We start from the raw sequence: 18,932 nt of genomic DNA, 5'->3' as shown, positions 1-18,932 counted from the left end.
GGAAGAAAAACAACCTTTATGTTCCTCAGGCGGGACGTATATCTTTAGCAATATTTGTATATTGTATATTGTAGGAATATTTTCCTCGCCGTAGCACCCATTTTGTTATCCAGCTGCCGCAAAACATTGCTGAAGAGCGAAGACGTCATCCATGCCTTTTTGTTGCAGTTGTAGCCGCAGGGCAGCGTCTTCAAGTTCTTAAAGCACCGTGGCTTTGCAAACTTTCCAACAACGAGCACGAGCAGCCTCTCGGAACCGTCCACGTTAGCACAGACTAGTGCCGTCACACGCTCTTTACTACACTTGCCATCATGACAGCTGTTACCCTCAAATGCAAGGTTTTTCTCGGGCTGCATATGGTAAAAAATACCACTTTCATCGGCGTTGAAAATGTCGCAGGGCTTGTATGCAGCAATCATCTCCAGCAGCGACTCCATCCAGTCGTTCACCGTCGAAACGTCCACGAAAGTGCTTTCTCCGCAGGAGCGGCAGTACACAATTCTTATTCGTTTTTTAAAGCGATCCAGCCACCCGTTCGATGCCTGAAAGTCGTTGATGCCCAAAGGCAATGCCACAAGGTCCGCCTTTTCGTTTAGAATGGCGCCATCAACGTTAAACGCAGAGCTCCGTGCTTGATGCAGCTACTTGACGAGAACGTTTTCTAACTTCTCATGGTGTCCTTCTTTTGCCGCCTTCTGCTTGAGCCCGAACTTGTTGGCATTTTGCAATATCACCGATTTGTTTACCAGGATCGTCTTGAGCGAAGATTCGGGCATCTTAAGATCCCGGGCAATGCTGGCTTTCGTGGCTCCATGCCGCTTATTCGTTTCCTCGATAATATTCAGCTTATCGCCGAGCGACAGAACTGTCCACTTTCGGGACATTGTGTGTCGTATTGCTCCACGCAACTCAAAATCTCCACGCAACTCAAGATCTCCGCTGAATGCTGGTCGCTAGGATTACGACGAAGAACACATGTGATAAACCTAGGCCTCCCCTCGCTACCTTGTCGGTGATCTGCTGCTGAGAAATTGGAAGGAGAGAAACGCTTCCCCAACGCGATGAGAGGCGACGCCACCGAGAAGAGAGGGAGAAATTGATTGGATGGATGGATGGGTGGATGTTATGAGCGTCCCCTTTGAAGTGGGGCGGCAGGTTGCGCCACCAAGCTCTTGCTATTATACGCCTCGTGCACCGCCTATAAAGGCGCCACTGATAGCCACCTACTGGGTGCTTCCAACAGTATGCGCGGGAGCAGTAGCAGACGGCAACTCTTTGCAGCAAGGATGGCTGCAGTTCGCGGCTGCGATTTCTCCTTTGTTTGGGTGCCAGACTGCTTATTCTGCGGTGACAGATGTAGGGAAGACGCTGACCTCTGTGGGAGCAGGTATGAACACGATGTTACGGGTGTTTGGTACAACATGGTGCACATACGTGCCAGGTGCGTCCCGCAGAGAAACGCCATGAAACCCATTTACATGAAGTGGAGCTCGTGTTAACTAGCTGATAAATGTTGTTGAATAATGCGATGTTGCGATCGTTATTTTAAATTCTACCGTTGCCGTAATGCTGCTTGTGTACCTCAATAATAAGCACCCGTCGTTAGTGCATACTTATATAAAACAAATCCGCACAGTGCGATGTCTGCATATGCCGTTCTGATTTTTCTGCCAATGAATACATGTGACATAGCCGAATAAGTGCAGCCAAAGCCGCCTCAAGAAGAGTAATTGCGAATTTATTGATGGAAATGCGTACGCTAGTCAAAGTCACCAAACGCACGGGTTAATAAAAGTGCGTGTAAGCGCTGTACCGCCGATGCATTTCTTCTTCATACGCCGGTGAACTGCTGTTCCCGCTGCAGTTCTTGCAATTTTAAATTCCCCAAGGGAACTGCTTGGAAACGTACAAAGCTAAAGTCTGACAAATTTTTCAGCACTTCTTTTTAAATGTTTCTAGAGAGAGGTGCCACATGATATATTTAAGGGCAGAGCAGTGCCAGTCAAATTAAATGAGCGCTGGTGGCAAGGCCGGGTTTAGTCCTCTGCGGCGTAAGCATAATAAGAAATAATTCAATTGAGTACAAAATTCACATGCAAGAAGGGACTACGTTGTGAAACAAACAAATCACTCAGAGTGTTAAGTCTGCTCAGACAGCATCGAGGTGCGATGCTTTCTTAAATGTGAGGCGAACTTAGCGAAAAATGGAACAAAAATATCATGTACAGCAACTATCAGCAATTCTCGCCATGAACTATACCTATTTTCTAAGCACATTTCCCAAAAAACCACAATATCTAAGATTCCCTTGGGCGAAAAGAATAAAGCTGTTAAAGAAGCACTCGCTTGGTATCATTCCGATAAGACACAGCGTGATATATACCCTTTACAAACGAGGCAGGGTGAAAACTTCGCAGCTCAAAAGAATCAGCAAGAGTTATGCATGAAGCAACTAGCAAAAGTTAAATATGTGCGAAGCCTGGCATAAGATAGATGTAAAAACATGAAGTGTGCGACAGCTGGTGCGAGGATATACCGGGCCACATAAAACCAACAATTTCAGTTCTTGCAAACTTCAGTAGCTTTAACATACAACGCAATGCGCTCGTGCAGTTGTGCTGCCTAGCTAGCCCAACGCGGTAAAGAAGCAGAAAACAATATGAACGGCAAACGGTATTCAGAACTTTAGCGAAATGCCTTTAAACTGCATGCTGCATTGCAGACAAACTTCGTCGCTTACCCGTCTAACTACGATCGAGTGTAAAAAAACACCGACGAGACAAAGGAAAGGATGAGAACAAGAAATTTTCCGCCGAAGCGACGATCCATTGCTACCATTGCTCGCGCTCATGAGGCTTTGCGGGGAATGATTAGAACCGTATCGCCGGCATGTTTTCGCCGGTATTTGAGCTCCCCACCCTGCAACAATTCTTCTTCGACATTCCTTGAAGCTTTGGCCACCCCACACATGCGAAGGGTCTTGCCTATTTTGCTCAGAAAACGAGAATAAGACGGAGAAGCACTATCAACGACACAACAAACTACGGCGCACGCCTGGCTTTTCTCCCATGTGTTCTGCGCAAAGCCGCCACCAGTGACGCGTCCATCGGCGTGCACTACGTGTATACTGCCTAATGTCCTGCCTAGGTTAAAAAAAAGAAATAAAGAAAAAAAAAACTATATGAACTCCCACAACCAAATTTTCTGACCACCTATTGCGAACTTTGCTTTTGTACGTTTCCGTTTTCTGTCGTTTCCCTACTTCCACCAATCTTCCAATCGCCTCTTACTAATCTCTATTGCAGACATGTTTACTTTTCCCCTGCTCTCGCTGAACCCAAGGGCTTCAAGGAGTCCAGTGGTTTCTAAATCAACTGCTGGGCAGATGTCTTCACATTCTTATAAAACATGCTCCATTGTTTCCCTAGCTTTACCACAGCAAGCACATGCTTCTTCTTCCTTCCTATATATTTCGCTTTATAGGTGCGGGTTCTAAGGCATCCCGATCTCGCTACGAAAAGTAATGAGCTTCCCTTTGAGTTATCATAAATTGTTTCTTTCCTGATTTCATTTTTTCCTCTTAAGTAGTTACTCATGGCAGGTTTCTTTTCCATTGCCGCCACCCATGAGATTATTTCGGCCTCTCTGACTTTCCTCTTGACGTTCTTTGTTCCTGTGTTGCCCACCCTACAGGCAGTATACTTGCTGGTAAGCTTCCTAGTCCTTTTCCTCCACTGTGAATCAATGTTTTTCCTGTACAGATGCCTCAACACTCTCCCAGGCCATTTACTTTCTTCCATATTCCTCAGTCATTCTTCATACTCAATTTTACTGTGAGCTTCCCTCCCTTCAAAACTAGTCCAGCCCATATCTCCCTGCACAGCTTCATTTGTAGTCTTCCCGTGAGTGCCCAATGCGATGCGTCGCACTGACCTTTGGTTCCCATCAAATCCTGATTGTACCCCTGATTTCAAGCACACAACCACATTTACAAAAGTAAGTGCTGGAACCATTGCACCTTTCCACGCTCTGTGCTTCATAATGGCTGCATTTCTCTTCACCTTCACTGTTGTTTTTTCCTGTGTTTTCATATATCTGTTGCCCTCGTTTATCCATATACCAAGGTATTTATATTCTCTTACCCGAGATATTTCCTGGCCCTGTATTGCCACTGTCTGTTCACTGTTTTCATTGAATACCATAACACCAGATTTTCTAACACTAAATTTCAAACCTAAATTGTTGCCTTCCTGTCCACAGATATTAACCAGACGTTGCAAATCACTTTGCTTGTTAGCTAGCAACACAATGTCGTCCGCATAAAATAAACCTGGTAGCTTCGGCTCTACTGCTGTACCCGCCTTTTTGTATGAGAGATTAAATCTGATATTACTTCCTTCTAGCGCCCTCTCCATGCTCACCATGTACATCATAAACAGCAGCGGGGATAAAGGGCACCCCTGCCTCAGTCCCTTGTTGATATGAACTTTCTCCTCGCTCCTCATCCCTTCCCATTCAACACAAACGGTATTTTCTAGGTAAATCTCTCTCAAAAGCTGTAGACAATGGTCACCTAGGCCTTCCCCTTCCAGAATATCCCCCAAAATCTTGCGGTCTACATTGTCATAGGCTCCTGTAATGTCTAAAAAGGCCACATATAACGGTTTGCTTTCTACTCTTGATATTACAGTACACTGAGTAAGAACAAATAAGTTATCATCCATACGCTTACCTATTCTGAAGCCATCCTGAAGTTCTCCCAAAATGCCATTATTCTCTACCCATGCTTGCAGCTTTAATTTGATTGCCTGCATTTCTAGCCTGTAGATTACCGATGTAATGGTCAACGGTCTATACGAGTGAATTCTGTTTCTCGCCCTTACCTTTATAAATTAAACTCATTCTACTTTGTCGCCAACTGTCTGGTATTCGTCTATCTTTTAAAGTTTTTTCCACTGCTTTCACCAGAGCTTCCTTGCTTTTTGGTCCTAGTTCATTAATCAGCCTAACGGGAACCTCGTCTAGCCCTGTGGCTGTGCACTTACGAATCTTCTATTCCGCTTTCTTCCAGTTGAAATTTGTCAGCACCAGCTCCTTTACCACTTGGGTCTCTTTTATGCTCTTTTTTTCTTCAAATACAACCTCGTCATTGCCTTGGAAAGATTCGGCTGTTACTTTTCGTATGTAATTTATTGCCGCTTCTCCTTTCAGTCTGTTTTCATCTTCATCCAGGATATGTTGTATTGTTGTTGACTTCCTGCCTAATAATTTTATGTGGTTCCAAAATATTCTATGTACGGCCTTCTTTTTCTCACGTATTTCCGCAGCCAACCTTCACTTTCACCTTTTATTTTGGCTTGCACCAGTATTTGAACCAGAGACTTTTTCTCCCGATATATTACCCATTTACTGGTTACTTCATCCGGCGGCAACTGCGCTTTCTTTGCCTGCCTGTGCTCTCGAGATGCTTTCTGTCGTTTGGCGATCGCTTCTTGCATCTCCCTGTTCCACCAGCTTTTCGGTTTCTTTTTTCCTTTCCATCGAACATGTTGTTTCTCTTTCCGTATTTCTGTCATTATTACACTTAGAAGCTCACCATATTCCCACTCTTTACTTGGCCATTTGCCAAGTTCTTCCTCGACTCTAGTGACTATATTTGCTATTTGTTCAGCGTTCAAATTTGGACTGGCCATTTCGCGCTCCTTGCTCTCTTTCCCAACGACATATGCCATTTTCAAAATGATGTGTTTATGGTCACTCCCTATGCTGCTATGCCCTTCCTCATCAATAACCATTTCTCTCAGCTTATTATGAATTCCATCTGTCATCAGACAGTAATCAATGGTTGATTGCCGGTTTCCCACTTCCCACGTGATCTGACCTTCACACTTAGGCCCTGTATTCACAATAACGAGGTTATGTTGCTCACAAAGGTCTAGCATTGACTTCCCGTTGTCATCGGTATAGCCATCTAAATCCTGTATGTGGGCATTCATGTCACCTAATAGTATAATTTCAGCATCATTCCCGAAATTCTTAATATCAGCTTTTATGCATATGATTGTGGAGGAAAAAAGCGCTATTTCAGCACAGCGGCCGGCTGCTGGTGGGGGAGAGAGAAACGAACAATGAGACGAGGCACTTTTCTTTCGTCCGCCGTTCCGTCCTGCGCTTCGCGAGGGTTCAGGCGTAAAATTGTGTCAGATAACCAGGCTTTTTAATGCATTGCTTCTATGGGGACTTTGTCGGGACTGCGCTAATTCGTCATAAAACCTGGGTCGTCGCAAAACCGGGGGACGTATAACTGGGGTTCCACTGTAATGATGTTTCCGAAATATCATTCAAAATTTTGTGCACAAGATACTTGTGCTTCTCACACTAGTCCGTAAGCTTTATGGTACATGCAATATTTAATCTGGGTAAGTGACTTCCTTTCTTTTTGCATTTCTTATTACCCATGTTTTTGTATATCCTATATCTAGAGTTTTTAACACTGTATTCTAAATTATTTAGTAAGCTTATTCTTGTTTTTTATACTGTTCACATTGATATTTGTCATTGCTTACGCATTTTCTATATGGTTGTCTTAATTGTTGTGCTGGACAATAATAATTATTTTCTATGTTTACTGTTAATACATACATACTACAAATCTGTAACCTGTTTAGTTAAACCACACTCTTGCATGTATTCGTGATAGCCTTCAATCTCTGCTGTTTCTGAAATTAAAACTAGTCAGTATAGTGTAACAGTCTTTCACATTCAATAGCTGCCAAGGCTCAGTGGCTGTCATGTTCTGTCGTTGAAGTCACGGATTTGTTTCCTGGAGGAATTCTGATGGAGCAGGATGCGAAATTGCTCGTGTACGCTGTCCCGGGTGCATGTTGAAGAACCTCAGGTGGTCAAAGTGAATTTAGAGCCCCCCATTATGGCGTCTCTCATAACCTCTGAGTTTCCTTAAATTGTTGAACCCCATCATTCATTCATTCATTCATTCATTCATTCATTCATTCATTCATTCATTCATTCATTCATTCATTTTCATTTTCATTTTTATTGTTCACTCTGTTAGCACACTGGAGGAACGTGCCCAGCGCCTGTTCAACTCCAAGGGCAAACAGATCAGTGAGCTCGACCCTTCCCTCTTTGCCAAGTCGAAGCCAGGACGGAACAAGGACACCGAGAAGCAGAAGGAGATTGCAACCCTTGAGGCACAGCTGTACCGCTTTGCCGAAATCCTTTCGGTAAGTTGCCCTCGCATGGCCAGAGCTGTTGCCAGCACGATTTAGTTAAACTGATCCATCTGCATGAAAATGGCACTAATGAGACCAACTATTAGGAGTTTTGACTGGCGAAGTACAGTCTTTCAAACCTATTGTCATTCAGTTGACAAAATGCTTGATTACCATCAGAGGAAGCCAAACTTGCTTCTCTTGAATTTGGTGCCCAAACCGCACCAGCGCTTCTAGTCAAGTGGGCAGTCACAGACACTGTAGATATGAGAACTCTTTTTCTATCAATGCAATCGGAGCGTGACTTGTGCACTAGTCACCTGACTGTTGACTGTGAAATGCTTCCTTAATCTTGCAAGTTGCCTAATTTGCAATCTCAAATAGAATCTACTTTTTTTAAATATATCGAGCACTTGCAAGGCCAGTAACGTTGTTCCGAATTAGAGCTGGCATTATTATTTACAGACAGCACATGGCTCTTTCAAGTCTATGTTAATTTGCAATCTCAAATGGAATGTACTTTTTAGAAATATATCGAACACTTGCAAGGCCAGTAAGGTTGTTCCGAATTAGAGCTGGCATTATTATTTACAGACAGCACATGGCTCTTTAAAATCTATGTTAAAGAGATGCTAAAGGAAAATATGAAGCCATGTTTGACCGATAGATTATTCACCCAGAAGTACACCATCGTTTTCTTTATACAAGTACAGTCGAACCCACTTATAACGATGCTAATTTTAACAATATATCGGGTATAACAATGAGCAACGTTGGTGCACCCTCACCTTTTGGATGTTTTCTATAGCAAAATAAACCACTTACTAAAATGCTGCCATGCCGTATTATCGGTTATCACAATTAAATCTGGCTACTGGTTGTGTGCCCCAAAAGGGAAAAAACACAAATGAGTGCACAGCACGCCTTCATCGCATCGCATCGTTGCCCTCGCGTGCCCCTCTCCCACCTCCCTTCTACCCTTTTGCCAACGTTGGAGAGATAGAAGGGAGAGGCTTGACAAATACATGCCGTGCGGATGCGCGGTACAAAGGGGCGGGTGTGGCGAAGCGGCTTGCTTTTTTTTTTCTATTTCTGAGTTTCGGTGCTCCTTTTCTTTTCAGCAGACACACACAGTAGCCAGGTTTAAGTGTTATTGCAAATAATGCGGCATGTGACTATTGCAGTAGATGAATTACTTTACCATAGAACACACGACAGTGCAGAATTAGGCGAAATGTGGGGAAGGCAGGAGATGAAAATTCAATACAATGAGCAAAATGAGAACAAGGTAAAAGCGGGAGCCAACGTTTCGACCAGTGGACTTGTCTTTGTAGAAGACTGTGGAGTAGCTGCTCATTGTTACACCTGAGTATTGCTAAAACTGTTCATGCTATAAGTATATTCGACGGTACTTCTTTCTGTCTACTTAATATCTTTAGATGTTTGTCCACTTTGCTTTCTTTGTGCAACGTGGTTATAATGATTATCGGTTATAACTTCAGGATTATTTTGGCATTTGACTATTGCTGGAACTGGGTCTGACAGTATATGATTGTCGCGTAGAAAATTTCCACTGAAGATTCCACTGCTGCTTCTCAATTTCAGTTGCCTGTGCTAAAACAGATGACTTGAAGTAATCGCCATATGATCTGCCTCTCTGCCACTGTCTTTGAATCGGCCACAGCTGATGCCATTAGAGGGTACTATAGTCCAAAGCAGGGGGCGCCACTACAATTTTCCATTATGATATTTTTCTCGCTTACAAAAGCTCCATTCTTGCTATGAATGACAAATTTATTGCAGATGCCTAATCTTTCAATCAAGCTTCACTTAATAATTTCCTTTAGTGTCCCTTTAGTGTGTCTACCAGTCTGCCCATTATACACTTTGCCGCGGAACAACAGAATGCAGTATATAACACACATAATGTGTGACGTAAAAGTACTCGTGTGTTGCATGATGCAGCCATTTTCATTAAATTGGGGAACCTTTGACTTAATGGGGACAGCAGAACAAAGGCTGCCTAACTTCTGCCAAAATGAAAATGCGACCTGTACACTGTATTGTTCTTGAACATTTTTGTTCCCCATGTGATAACTCATGCACGTTTGAAATGGTAACTAATTTGGGACCATGCTTTTGTGGATTGGCTGTGTCACTGTCTTCGGCTTCAGCTTTTAATCTCACTGCAATTTCATGCTTGCCCAGCTTGCAGTTCTTCTACAATATTTTGGCAATCTTTCACAACTTACAGGAGCAGAGGCAGGCCACCAAAGAAAATGTACAGCGTAAACAGGCCCGGACAGTTGGAGAGCGTGAGGAGTCGGACAATGAAATCAGCGAGAGCGAGTCTGAAGACGAGGACAATGATGTCATCTACAATCCCAAAAACTTGCCACTTGGCTGGGATGGGAAGGTAAATACAATGAAACCTCATTAACACGTACAGTGAAACCCCGGTTATACATTCCCCGGTTATGCTACGACCCGGGTTTTACGACAAATTAGCGCAGTCCCGACGAAGTCCCCATAGAAGCAATGCATTAAAAAACCCCGGCTATCTGACGCAACTTTACGCCTGACCTTCGTTATACGACGACCCTCGCGAAGTGAGGGACGGAACGGCGGACAAAAAAGTGCCGCGGATCTCTTTCCTCGCTGCGTCTCTCCGCATGCGGAGCGCTTGACACCGCTCGACCGGTTCGCTCCGACGCAGCTTTCTTCCTTGCCTCGTCTCATCGTTCGTTTCTCTCTCCCCCACCAGTAGCCGCCCGCGGCGTCCGCTGTGTTGAAATAGCGCCTTTTCTTCTCCACAATCACTTTCTCCCTCTCTTCTCGATGGCGTCGCTTCTCGTTGCGTTGGGGAAGCATTTCTCTCCTTCCAGTTTCCCAGCAGCAGATCACCGACAAGGTAGCTTGGAGAGGCCTCGGTTTATTGCACGTGTTCATTGTAGTCGTAGCAACCAGCATTCAGCGGAGGTTTTGAGTTGTGTGGAGCAACGTGGTGCACAATGTCCCGAAAGCGGACAGTTCTGTCGCTCGGCGATAAGCTCAATATTATCGAGGAAGCAGAAAAGCGGCATGGAGCCACGAAAGCCAGCATTGCCCGGGACCTTAAGATACCCGAGTCTTCGCTTAAGACGATCGTGGCAAACAAAGCAGTGATATAGCAGAATGCCAACAAGTTCGGGCTCAAGCAGAAAGTGGCAAAATAAGGACAGCCTGAGAAGTTAGAAAAAGTTCTCGTCAAGTGGCTGCATCAAGCACAGAGCTCTGTGATCAACGTTGACGACGCCATTCTAAAAGAAAAGGCGGACCTTGTGGCATTGCGTCTGGGCATCGACGACTTTCAGGCATAGAACTTTTTAGGCGCTTTTGCGGTCCCTGGTGAGTCCGAAAAATTAGATATTGACTGTATGAATCTTTCTTTATAAATCTTTCTATTCACAGTGCTAAGTCCTGTGTTTTCTTGCTTTAGTCCTGTTTTCTGTGCAAGGGAGGCTCTTGGTTCATTCTGTTCACCTTCAGCCCTAATTTTGCATGGTGATTCATTCTAAGAGTGTAATGTTTGAATCTTTCTGTGACATTACATTTGATACTTGCATATGACTTGCATTTTGCTTCAGACTTGGCTCACATGCAACTTGCATGAAAGTTCAAAGTTCTGCTGTGAATTATAATTTTGTGTTTGGTGATCGTTTTTTCTAGCCCATCCCTTATTGGCTCTACAAGTTGCATGGTTTGAACATCAGCTACACATGTGAGATCTGTGGCAACTTCATCTACCGAGGACCTAAGGCTTTCCAAAGGCATTTTGCTGTAAGTGTGTGTATGTGATTTGGCAAGGACGGATTGAACTGAGCATGACATCTCAGTTTTTCTTATATAAACCACTTCTTCCTTTCTTTGTTTTTATGGGGTTTTGCATGCCAAAACCACTTTCTGATTAGGAGGCACGCCGTAGTGGAGGACTCTAGAAATTTCGACCACCTGGGGTTCTTTAACATGCACCTAAATCTAAGTACACGGGTGTTTTCGCATTTCGCCCCCATCGAGATGCGACCGCCATGGCCACAATTCGATCCTGCGACCTCGTGCTCAGCAGACCAACACCATAGCCACGGAGCAACCATGGCGGGTCTTTATATAGACCACTCACTACAGTCAGAGTTTTCATGGATCAGAAGTGAAAGTAAAAAACAGCTGAAAAGTTTGATCTATCACTTTTCATTCAATCAGATATTCTGCTTTTATACGTAAAAAAGAAAGACAACGTAATTTGAACCAGAAGACGGTTTAAAAGTACGTCTCCTGTGTCAATAGTGACTCGAGAAATTTTTCTTTGTACTTCATGACCTCCTATTTGATTTAAAGTATGAGGACACTCTTGAAATACCAGTTTTCCTCAAAAAGATTTTTTTTTTTAAATTTTATGTATCATATTTACTCGCATAATGATTGCACTCACGTAATGATTGCACCCCTGGATTTTGTTGTCAAAATTCAATTTTTTTTATTTCTGTGTAATGATCACACCCCGAACTTGCCACAGCGATATGTCATGTGCCAAGTCTAGCTAATAATGATCGCGCTTACTATCTGTCGAATGCTACACGAACGACTCTTCAAGACAAACCAAGCGGTGTGCACGCACCAAACATTCTTAAGTAGATGCCTCATTTCATTACTTTCATGACTTTCCGCACTTCCATGACTAAAAAAAAAGCTGCGACCAAAACTTTATAATGGTTGTGGTCAACAACAACAAAAAAGGTGCCTTTCGATTCTTCTCATCTGCACTCGTGGGCACGCAACAAATCGCGAGCGGCAACGATAGTAGCCACGTTTACACTGACACGTTAAAAGTGTACCCTATTCATACGCCGACGCTTGTAACACAGCTGAGATATTCACCCACCCTTAGCGGAAACGTGCCGTATTAGGATAGTAGTGAAGACAGATGCTGCAGTTTCCGCAGCAAGCCGGCCATGTGTTTCTATGTCACTGGCAGCTAAGCGCGTCCATCTGTTGCTGTCTCCTCAAAGTGGACGTGGCTATGTTATTGCCGCAAACTTGCCGATATTAACGATATTATTCATTACTGATACAGAAGAAACTGTTTCAATGCACGTAATGTACTCGCGAGAAGAAAAAAAAATAATCGCGTTCGGTTTGCTCCGCCGGCCGCCATTTTTGTTACGGTGTCCTGCAGCAAACACGAGACGAAAAAAATGTGTTTTTCTTTTCGCGGGAAATTTAACCTGCGTAATGATCGCACCCCTGATTTTGTGTCAATTTTTCTGACAAGAAAGTGCGATCATTATGCGAGTAAATACGGTATTTATGTAAACATACACACCCCTCTAAAGCTCTTGCAAACAGAATAATTGTTCTATATTGTGCCTTTTGAAAGCTACAGGCTAATTGTAACATGAGCTGTACTTTATGTAACCAAAACTAACAAATTTTGCTTTTACTTTTTTTACTTTCTTTTTTTTTAATAATAATATGCAATATTATTTTTTGCTTACATGAATTATATGATGTGAAAAATGCAAAATTTCACAATATTTATGTCATATATTTCTTAAAGCTCGCCTAAGGTTGCACTTCAACAATCCCAATTTGGCAATACCCGTACGATGGAATACCCGTAGGGATCGTTCACTTTCCAGAAGCACTGGGAATCAAATCGGATGCAATCATTTACTGGTCAGCAGCTGCGATAAGCAAGAGATAGTCAGAGTATTGATGGAAAAAAAGTGAAGGAAGGAAGGAAAGAAAACTTTATTTGGTCCTGCAAGTAGTGATAATTAATCACTAAGCGGGCCACTCCCACGTCGGGACCGGAAGGCCAAGCCTCACGGCCACATCGTGAGCCTGCTGGACAGCCCAGAATTGTTCATCCAGGTCCGGGCTGCGAAGTGCAGCCTCCCACCTGGACGCATCCTTGATCGCCGAGTCAAGTGAGGGAAGAGATTAACAGAACCGTAGTTGTTACAGGCACAGATTACTGTACAATATATATATAAAAATTTTAATCAGGAAAAAACCAAGGAAAGGTTGGAAAAGTGCTAGAATGCAATAGATGTAAGAACTCATTAGTTTAAGTAGGCTAGCTGATTATTTGTTAATGCACTCCACCCTGTTATTCTTTTGGAATGCCAATAAAAATCATAATTAACATCTTTGACAAAGGATTCCAAAAAATGTGAACCTGCCAATCCTTAAGTTCAGCCTCCTTGATGCTATCTGCCGCTTATACTGCATAAAACTTTAGAGACCTTGAGGCAAATTGGAATTGAACCTGGTAAATTCATTGTGAAAGCTTGCCATGTTGAAGGATCACTTTCTTCTCATGAAGGCATTGTGCCAGTTGTCCGATGGAACAAAATAACCCAGAAAAAAATTGTGAGCTGATAAACGAGTGAAACATGGCGAGGATGCTCTAGGAGAGTGTTGTTACGAGTCGAGAGAGTATTAGGTATCTGGCACGTTGCTTTCATGCATATATTGCAACTCATAAGCTGTATTCTTGTTCTTCACGAAACAAAAATATTTTTATTTTTGTGCTACGCCATCATTTACAAGTGGACTTGAAGAAGACAAGTCCACTTGTAGAAACGTTGGCTCCTGCATTCACCTTGTTCACGTTTTGCTCATCGCCATCATTTATAGCCATTTACTCAATGAATAATTTCTCTTGAAATTTTGCAGGCAGTTTTGCTATATATCAAGGCGTGCAATGAACTAGGATTCTAATATTTATTATATGGCCAGTTCTCTCAAAGTATTGCCTTGTAAAAAGGCAGCTTTTCTGTGTGTTTTTGGTTTTTCATGGATAATTTCCCAAATATGCATCACATGTATTTTATTCTATTTCATTGCACAGACGATAGGTAACCCTGTATACAAACGAAAACATTTTGGGCTAGAGCAATTGGTTTTAAACGTATGAATGCTCGCATGAGAGGCAAATTTTGGACTTTTTAAAGAAAAGCAATAAATTAAAGAATTCTTAATCAGAACTTTAAATGCATATATAGCACTAAATGGTCTTACTAACAAGGGAGCAGTACCATAATTTTATCTACAAAAATGAGAATATTTGTCTGCAAAGTGTCTTCATACCTTAAAGCTGCTGGCCATCACAGATGAGAGGGTGTTCCTAAGCAAGTTATTACCCTAATATGCTGGCTAACAGGGAGACATAAACTAGTTTCATATTACTGTGCCAACAAAAAGCTGAAAATTGCTGTTTATACACTGTCTGCGATGAACCAACTACCCAAACGTTGCACCTTCTTGAGGAAAAATCCAAAAGTATTCCAGTTTTCAAGTTGCAAGACCCTTTCAAATTCCATTCTATTGCCGCCCAGCATTGAAGCCAGGACAAACAATGTTGTGTAATGCAGTTAAGAAAATTGATCTGGCCTAGCTTTGCTCGTTTAACATTGCGCACTGGAAAGTTGTGTGCCATGTTTCATAGGTCGATGAAACATTGCTAGTGTCTGTGCAAACATGAAGCTGAAGACTTGAAGTGATCAATAGTGGTTAAATAAAATATGTCTCTGGAGCCAACATTTCATGAAAGGGATGTGGAAAAGTCCTCTTGTTGAAATGTTGGTGCCATCTCTTGTTCGGCTGCTGTTAATTGGTAGTTTCCATGTTACAGGCTTTAGAGAGTTTTAGTATAGCGTAAAATCCTTGCGTTAGCGTTAGCGTGCGACGCAACGCTAACGCAAAGAAAGACTGCACTGCGCGGCACAAGGTAGTGTTTTAGAATAGCGGAACGGAGAAAAGCGTTAACGTTAACGCAAACAAATACAGCGCCATCTAGATGTAAAAACACAAAGTACTGGAAAGCCAAATCCACACGAAATGTCGAGCTTATCCAATGCCGAATCCGCAAGTGTGTCCCTAAGTCAAGCTTATCGAAAGCCACAGTCGCTGCGTTAATTACGCATGTAGGTGTTTGGTTTGAGCGTTGTTTTGTCGAGAGTCGCGAAACACACCGATTAATCTTGGCATGCCGCGATCGAGTGTTCTGTGGGACCCATATTGCGTGTCCTTTTTAAGTTGGGATGACATAGACGCCCTCATGCTTCGGGAATGAGAGCGACCGCGCAGGTTATACGTGTCCTCAAGATTCACTCAACGTCGAAGCTATACCGGAGGGGACGTTTCGCCGGCAATTTCGCTTCCAGAAAGCGGATTTCCCACTTCTTTCCAATTTTTTGCAACGGACGCCCACCTTGACGTCCATCCGAATGGGTTCAAGGCGAAAACCTCCTTCACGAGGTTCATATCGTCGTCGTTGGTAAAACGCACACGCATTGTGACCACAGCACCGACCACACTACTGTGTTTTGCCGCGGAAAACATGACATGCATCGGCTTCACATGCGGCTTTACACCAAGCGAACGAGCGAAATACACTCGGGCGCCATCTCGAGGCGGATACAGCAAACATGAGCAAACATTAGCAAACCCTCTAGTTAAGCCTACTGCCCGGCAAATCGAGGACGTATATCGCAAACAACGCCCATTTGTCACCTGTGCGCCACTGCCGAAGCATCATCACACAAATCTAAGGCGAACACGAGCATTAGTGGGGAAGGATAGAGCCTAGCAGTGCAGGCAGACGACTCGATAGATCCGAAGCAGGCTGCTCTCACTTCGACTGGCGCCGCCATCTTGCCGTACGTAAGGCTCCCCTTGCGTGCGTTAGCGTTCAACGCTAAATCCTGAAAATAGCGTACGTACGTAAGAGCTCCAGCAGCGTTTACGTATAGCGCATGCGCAGTGTGGTGCACGCAACGCTAACGCTAACTCCTTGCGTTTGCTGCTTTACGCTATACTAAAACTGTCTTTTGTCTGCAAGAAAGCATACCTGTCAACTCTCCCTATCTTTTCATAAATTTTACGAATTCTTGCTCGTTTTACAATTTTGTGAATGTTGCATGCAAACGAATTTCCTTTGTCCGTCCTTGTCTCGATACACCACCTAAAAGGTGGTGTTGCACTATATTTTTGGAAGTCTTCTGACAGTGAAAGGATGCAAGAGGGTACTTGCTTTAATGCTTTAAGCAAGTTTATGATGACAAGTTCCTGAAGCAGGCGAAATGATCAGCACCTAAGTTGCTTCAGAAGTTGCTGTGATAAAAAAAAAAAATGTCTTGCTTGTCAAATCATCTTTACTAAAGTGTGCATGTATCCCTGAAATGAAGTGTGCTTAGGGGAAGTTTTATGTCTGAATGTGTATATTTTTGTATGTGTATATAATTCCTCATTCATATGTTATGAAAAATAAAAAAAAAGGTGAGAAAAAATGCACTAACTGGGAAAACGTATAATCCGAGAAAAGTAAAAAATTTCGCAGACTCAACTGTAGTTGACATCTATGTAATGCAAAGCATTGTGGCACGAGATGCTAATGCGCGTCAAGCTGGGGGCACTCCTGCGGCCTGAGGCATGTTTTATTGTTTTCCAATTGGGTACTGTTTTAGGACGGTGATGGGAAACCAAACAAAATGAAGTTTGTGGGAGATGCTGGATCCTGCCAGAACGAAATGTGGTGCTCACATCGTGACGCCTGCAACAGGGAATTGCGACACATTTGGGTTATTGCCTACTAAAAGCGTGCAGTATGCTTCAGTGGCACATCGGCCCAGGCGCTGTAAAACAGATAGGTGAAGATGCTTATCGCAAGATGGTTGACAACTCGGGAGGAGATTTGCTGGTACTGGAATAAGGAACTGAGTGCGCTCTGTCGTTTTCACTTGAGAAGGGCAGGGAAGTATTGCGGAGAAGCTGGTGTGGCAGTTGGCTACTTACTGTTCTCAATTGCATGTGCCTCATCTTGTTAACATGGGATCTAGCGGCCAGAAAATTTATCGTATGATCGTAGCCTGCAACAGGGAACGGCGGCGCCTTTGGATTATCACCCATTAAAAGCATACAGCACACTTCCAATGGCACCATGTGTGTGCTGTGAAACAGATAGGCGAAGATGCTTATCACAATAGGTTTGGCGGCAATAGCTCTGAATGTGGCGTGCGACAAATTGGCAGGAGGTTTGCTAGTGCCCGAATAGGAAACTGAGTGCATGTCGGCACTCATGTGCACTTTTCATGTGACACGGGCAGGTGAGTATGTACTGCTGTGAAGCTTCTGCAGAGCGCATCTGCTGTGCTCGATCGTGCACATGTCGTGCATTTTTCTTGTTTACATGGGATCTAGCGCCCGGAAAACATATCATACGATTACAGCATGCCAATGTACTGAACATTGATGCCAAAATATTGTGTTTTCCAGAAACGTATGAACTGTTAAAAAAGTAAGCGAAGTTATCTTGGGTCATTTTGTGTGTTCTTGATAGCGAGCGTTGGTGTCACGAAGTCATATGTAATTGGATCGTATCAATGAGGTTCTACTGTATGTATAGTTTATGTGTACTGTTGGGTCTGTGCCATTTCAACGCTGTCATTGACTTCCACTTTCTTTCACTCTATGCATTGTTTATTATGCCTTTTTGCTGTACACACACCATTTAATTTGTTCTGTAGTGCATCACACTAAAGGCTCCAAGCTGTTTATGGTGACATATGCAATAAATAAATAAAGTAATATGCATGCTAACCACCCTCTCTTCCCTTGCTATAGCTGTAGTTTTCCTGGGATCTTGCACATATTAAAGTTCACAGCTTAGAAGGTATGTGAGAGGTAAATTTTGAAATAAGCCTACCATCCAAATTTTGCACCTCTTGGATTTCATGTTTTCCAACGTGGAGCACGAAATTAAGTTTATAACGCTCACTCTAGAACTTCTCTGATGATCCCACATCGTCGCTTTGATATCTCTTTGACATGTACCGCAGTGAAACACTTGTGATTGACTATGCTTTCGCTTTCAGGAGTGGCGCCACGCTCATGGTATGCGATGCCTGGGGATCCCGAACACTGCTCATTTTGCAAATGTGACACAGATTGAAGATGCACTTACCTGTAAGTTTCTTCAGCACTCATGCCATGTTCTATGAGAATATACATCACACTGTCAAACAGCTTTCACTCACCAGCTTGCTATTTCAAATGTTAAGCCTAATATAATGTTATGAGACAATTACCTGGCATTAATTCGTGTGAAAGTGAAGAAATGCACGTGTATCATGTGGGCTGATATCGGATATGTGTTGGTGTTGTTGGCGATGTAAATAAATTTATCTAAAAAGGCATTGTTTCTACTTTTTATATAATTGTTTTCTACTTATAATGACAGAAATTGCTATTGCTGTTGCATGAGAACCTATAAATGCATCTGTTACCCCATTTAGACTGACACCAGAAGGTAGTGCAGCCCCTTAATAACCCATTTCGTACATTGTGGCATACATTGCAAGTTTCTCACAGGGACAGTGTATCTGCACACTGTAAGTGACTTGTGGAAATAAGATGCTCATTGCTTTCAGCATACCTAAACTGTTGTGAAGCTGTTTCATGTCTGTCTCACTGATGCTTACAAATTTTTTTTAGTGTGGAACAAGCTCAAAGACGAAAAGTCAAAGGAAAGGTTTCAGGCGAGCACAGAGGTGAGGTGTTCTTGACCCACTATGTCACACAACTCTTGTATTGTCGCTTGACTTCTTTAGAGCATTGCATTCATTGTGTTCTTTTCTATTCTTCTTCCTTGATCTTTGT

At 43.1% G+C, this 18,932-nt stretch overlaps 1 protein-coding gene across 1 annotated transcript in view; it reads left to right on the top strand.

The window, feature by feature from the left end:
• The window catches only part of noi (splicing factor 3a subunit 3 noi), a 30,403-nt gene that overhangs the window by 11,060 nt on the left and 411 nt on the right, over positions 1-18,932 (top strand). The window contains exons 12-16 of the mRNA XM_050170021.3: positions 7,073-7,244; positions 9,487-9,648; positions 10,941-11,051; positions 18,149-18,239; positions 18,768-18,823. Coding sequence (XP_050025978.1) covers positions 7,073-7,244; positions 9,487-9,648; positions 10,941-11,051; positions 18,149-18,239; positions 18,768-18,823 — 592 coding nt within the window. The remainder of the gene's footprint in view (positions 1-7,072; positions 7,245-9,486; positions 9,649-10,940; positions 11,052-18,148; positions 18,240-18,767; positions 18,824-18,932) is intronic.

The sequence above is a fragment of the Dermacentor andersoni genome, chromosome 6 (assembly GCF_023375885.2).
Source record: "Dermacentor andersoni chromosome 6, qqDerAnde1_hic_scaffold, whole genome shotgun sequence".
Taxonomy (NCBI): Eukaryota; Metazoa; Arthropoda; class Arachnida; order Ixodida; family Ixodidae; genus Dermacentor; species Dermacentor andersoni.
Note: the sequence above shows the minus strand (reverse complement) of the source record. Positions and strands in the feature narration are given on the sequence as shown.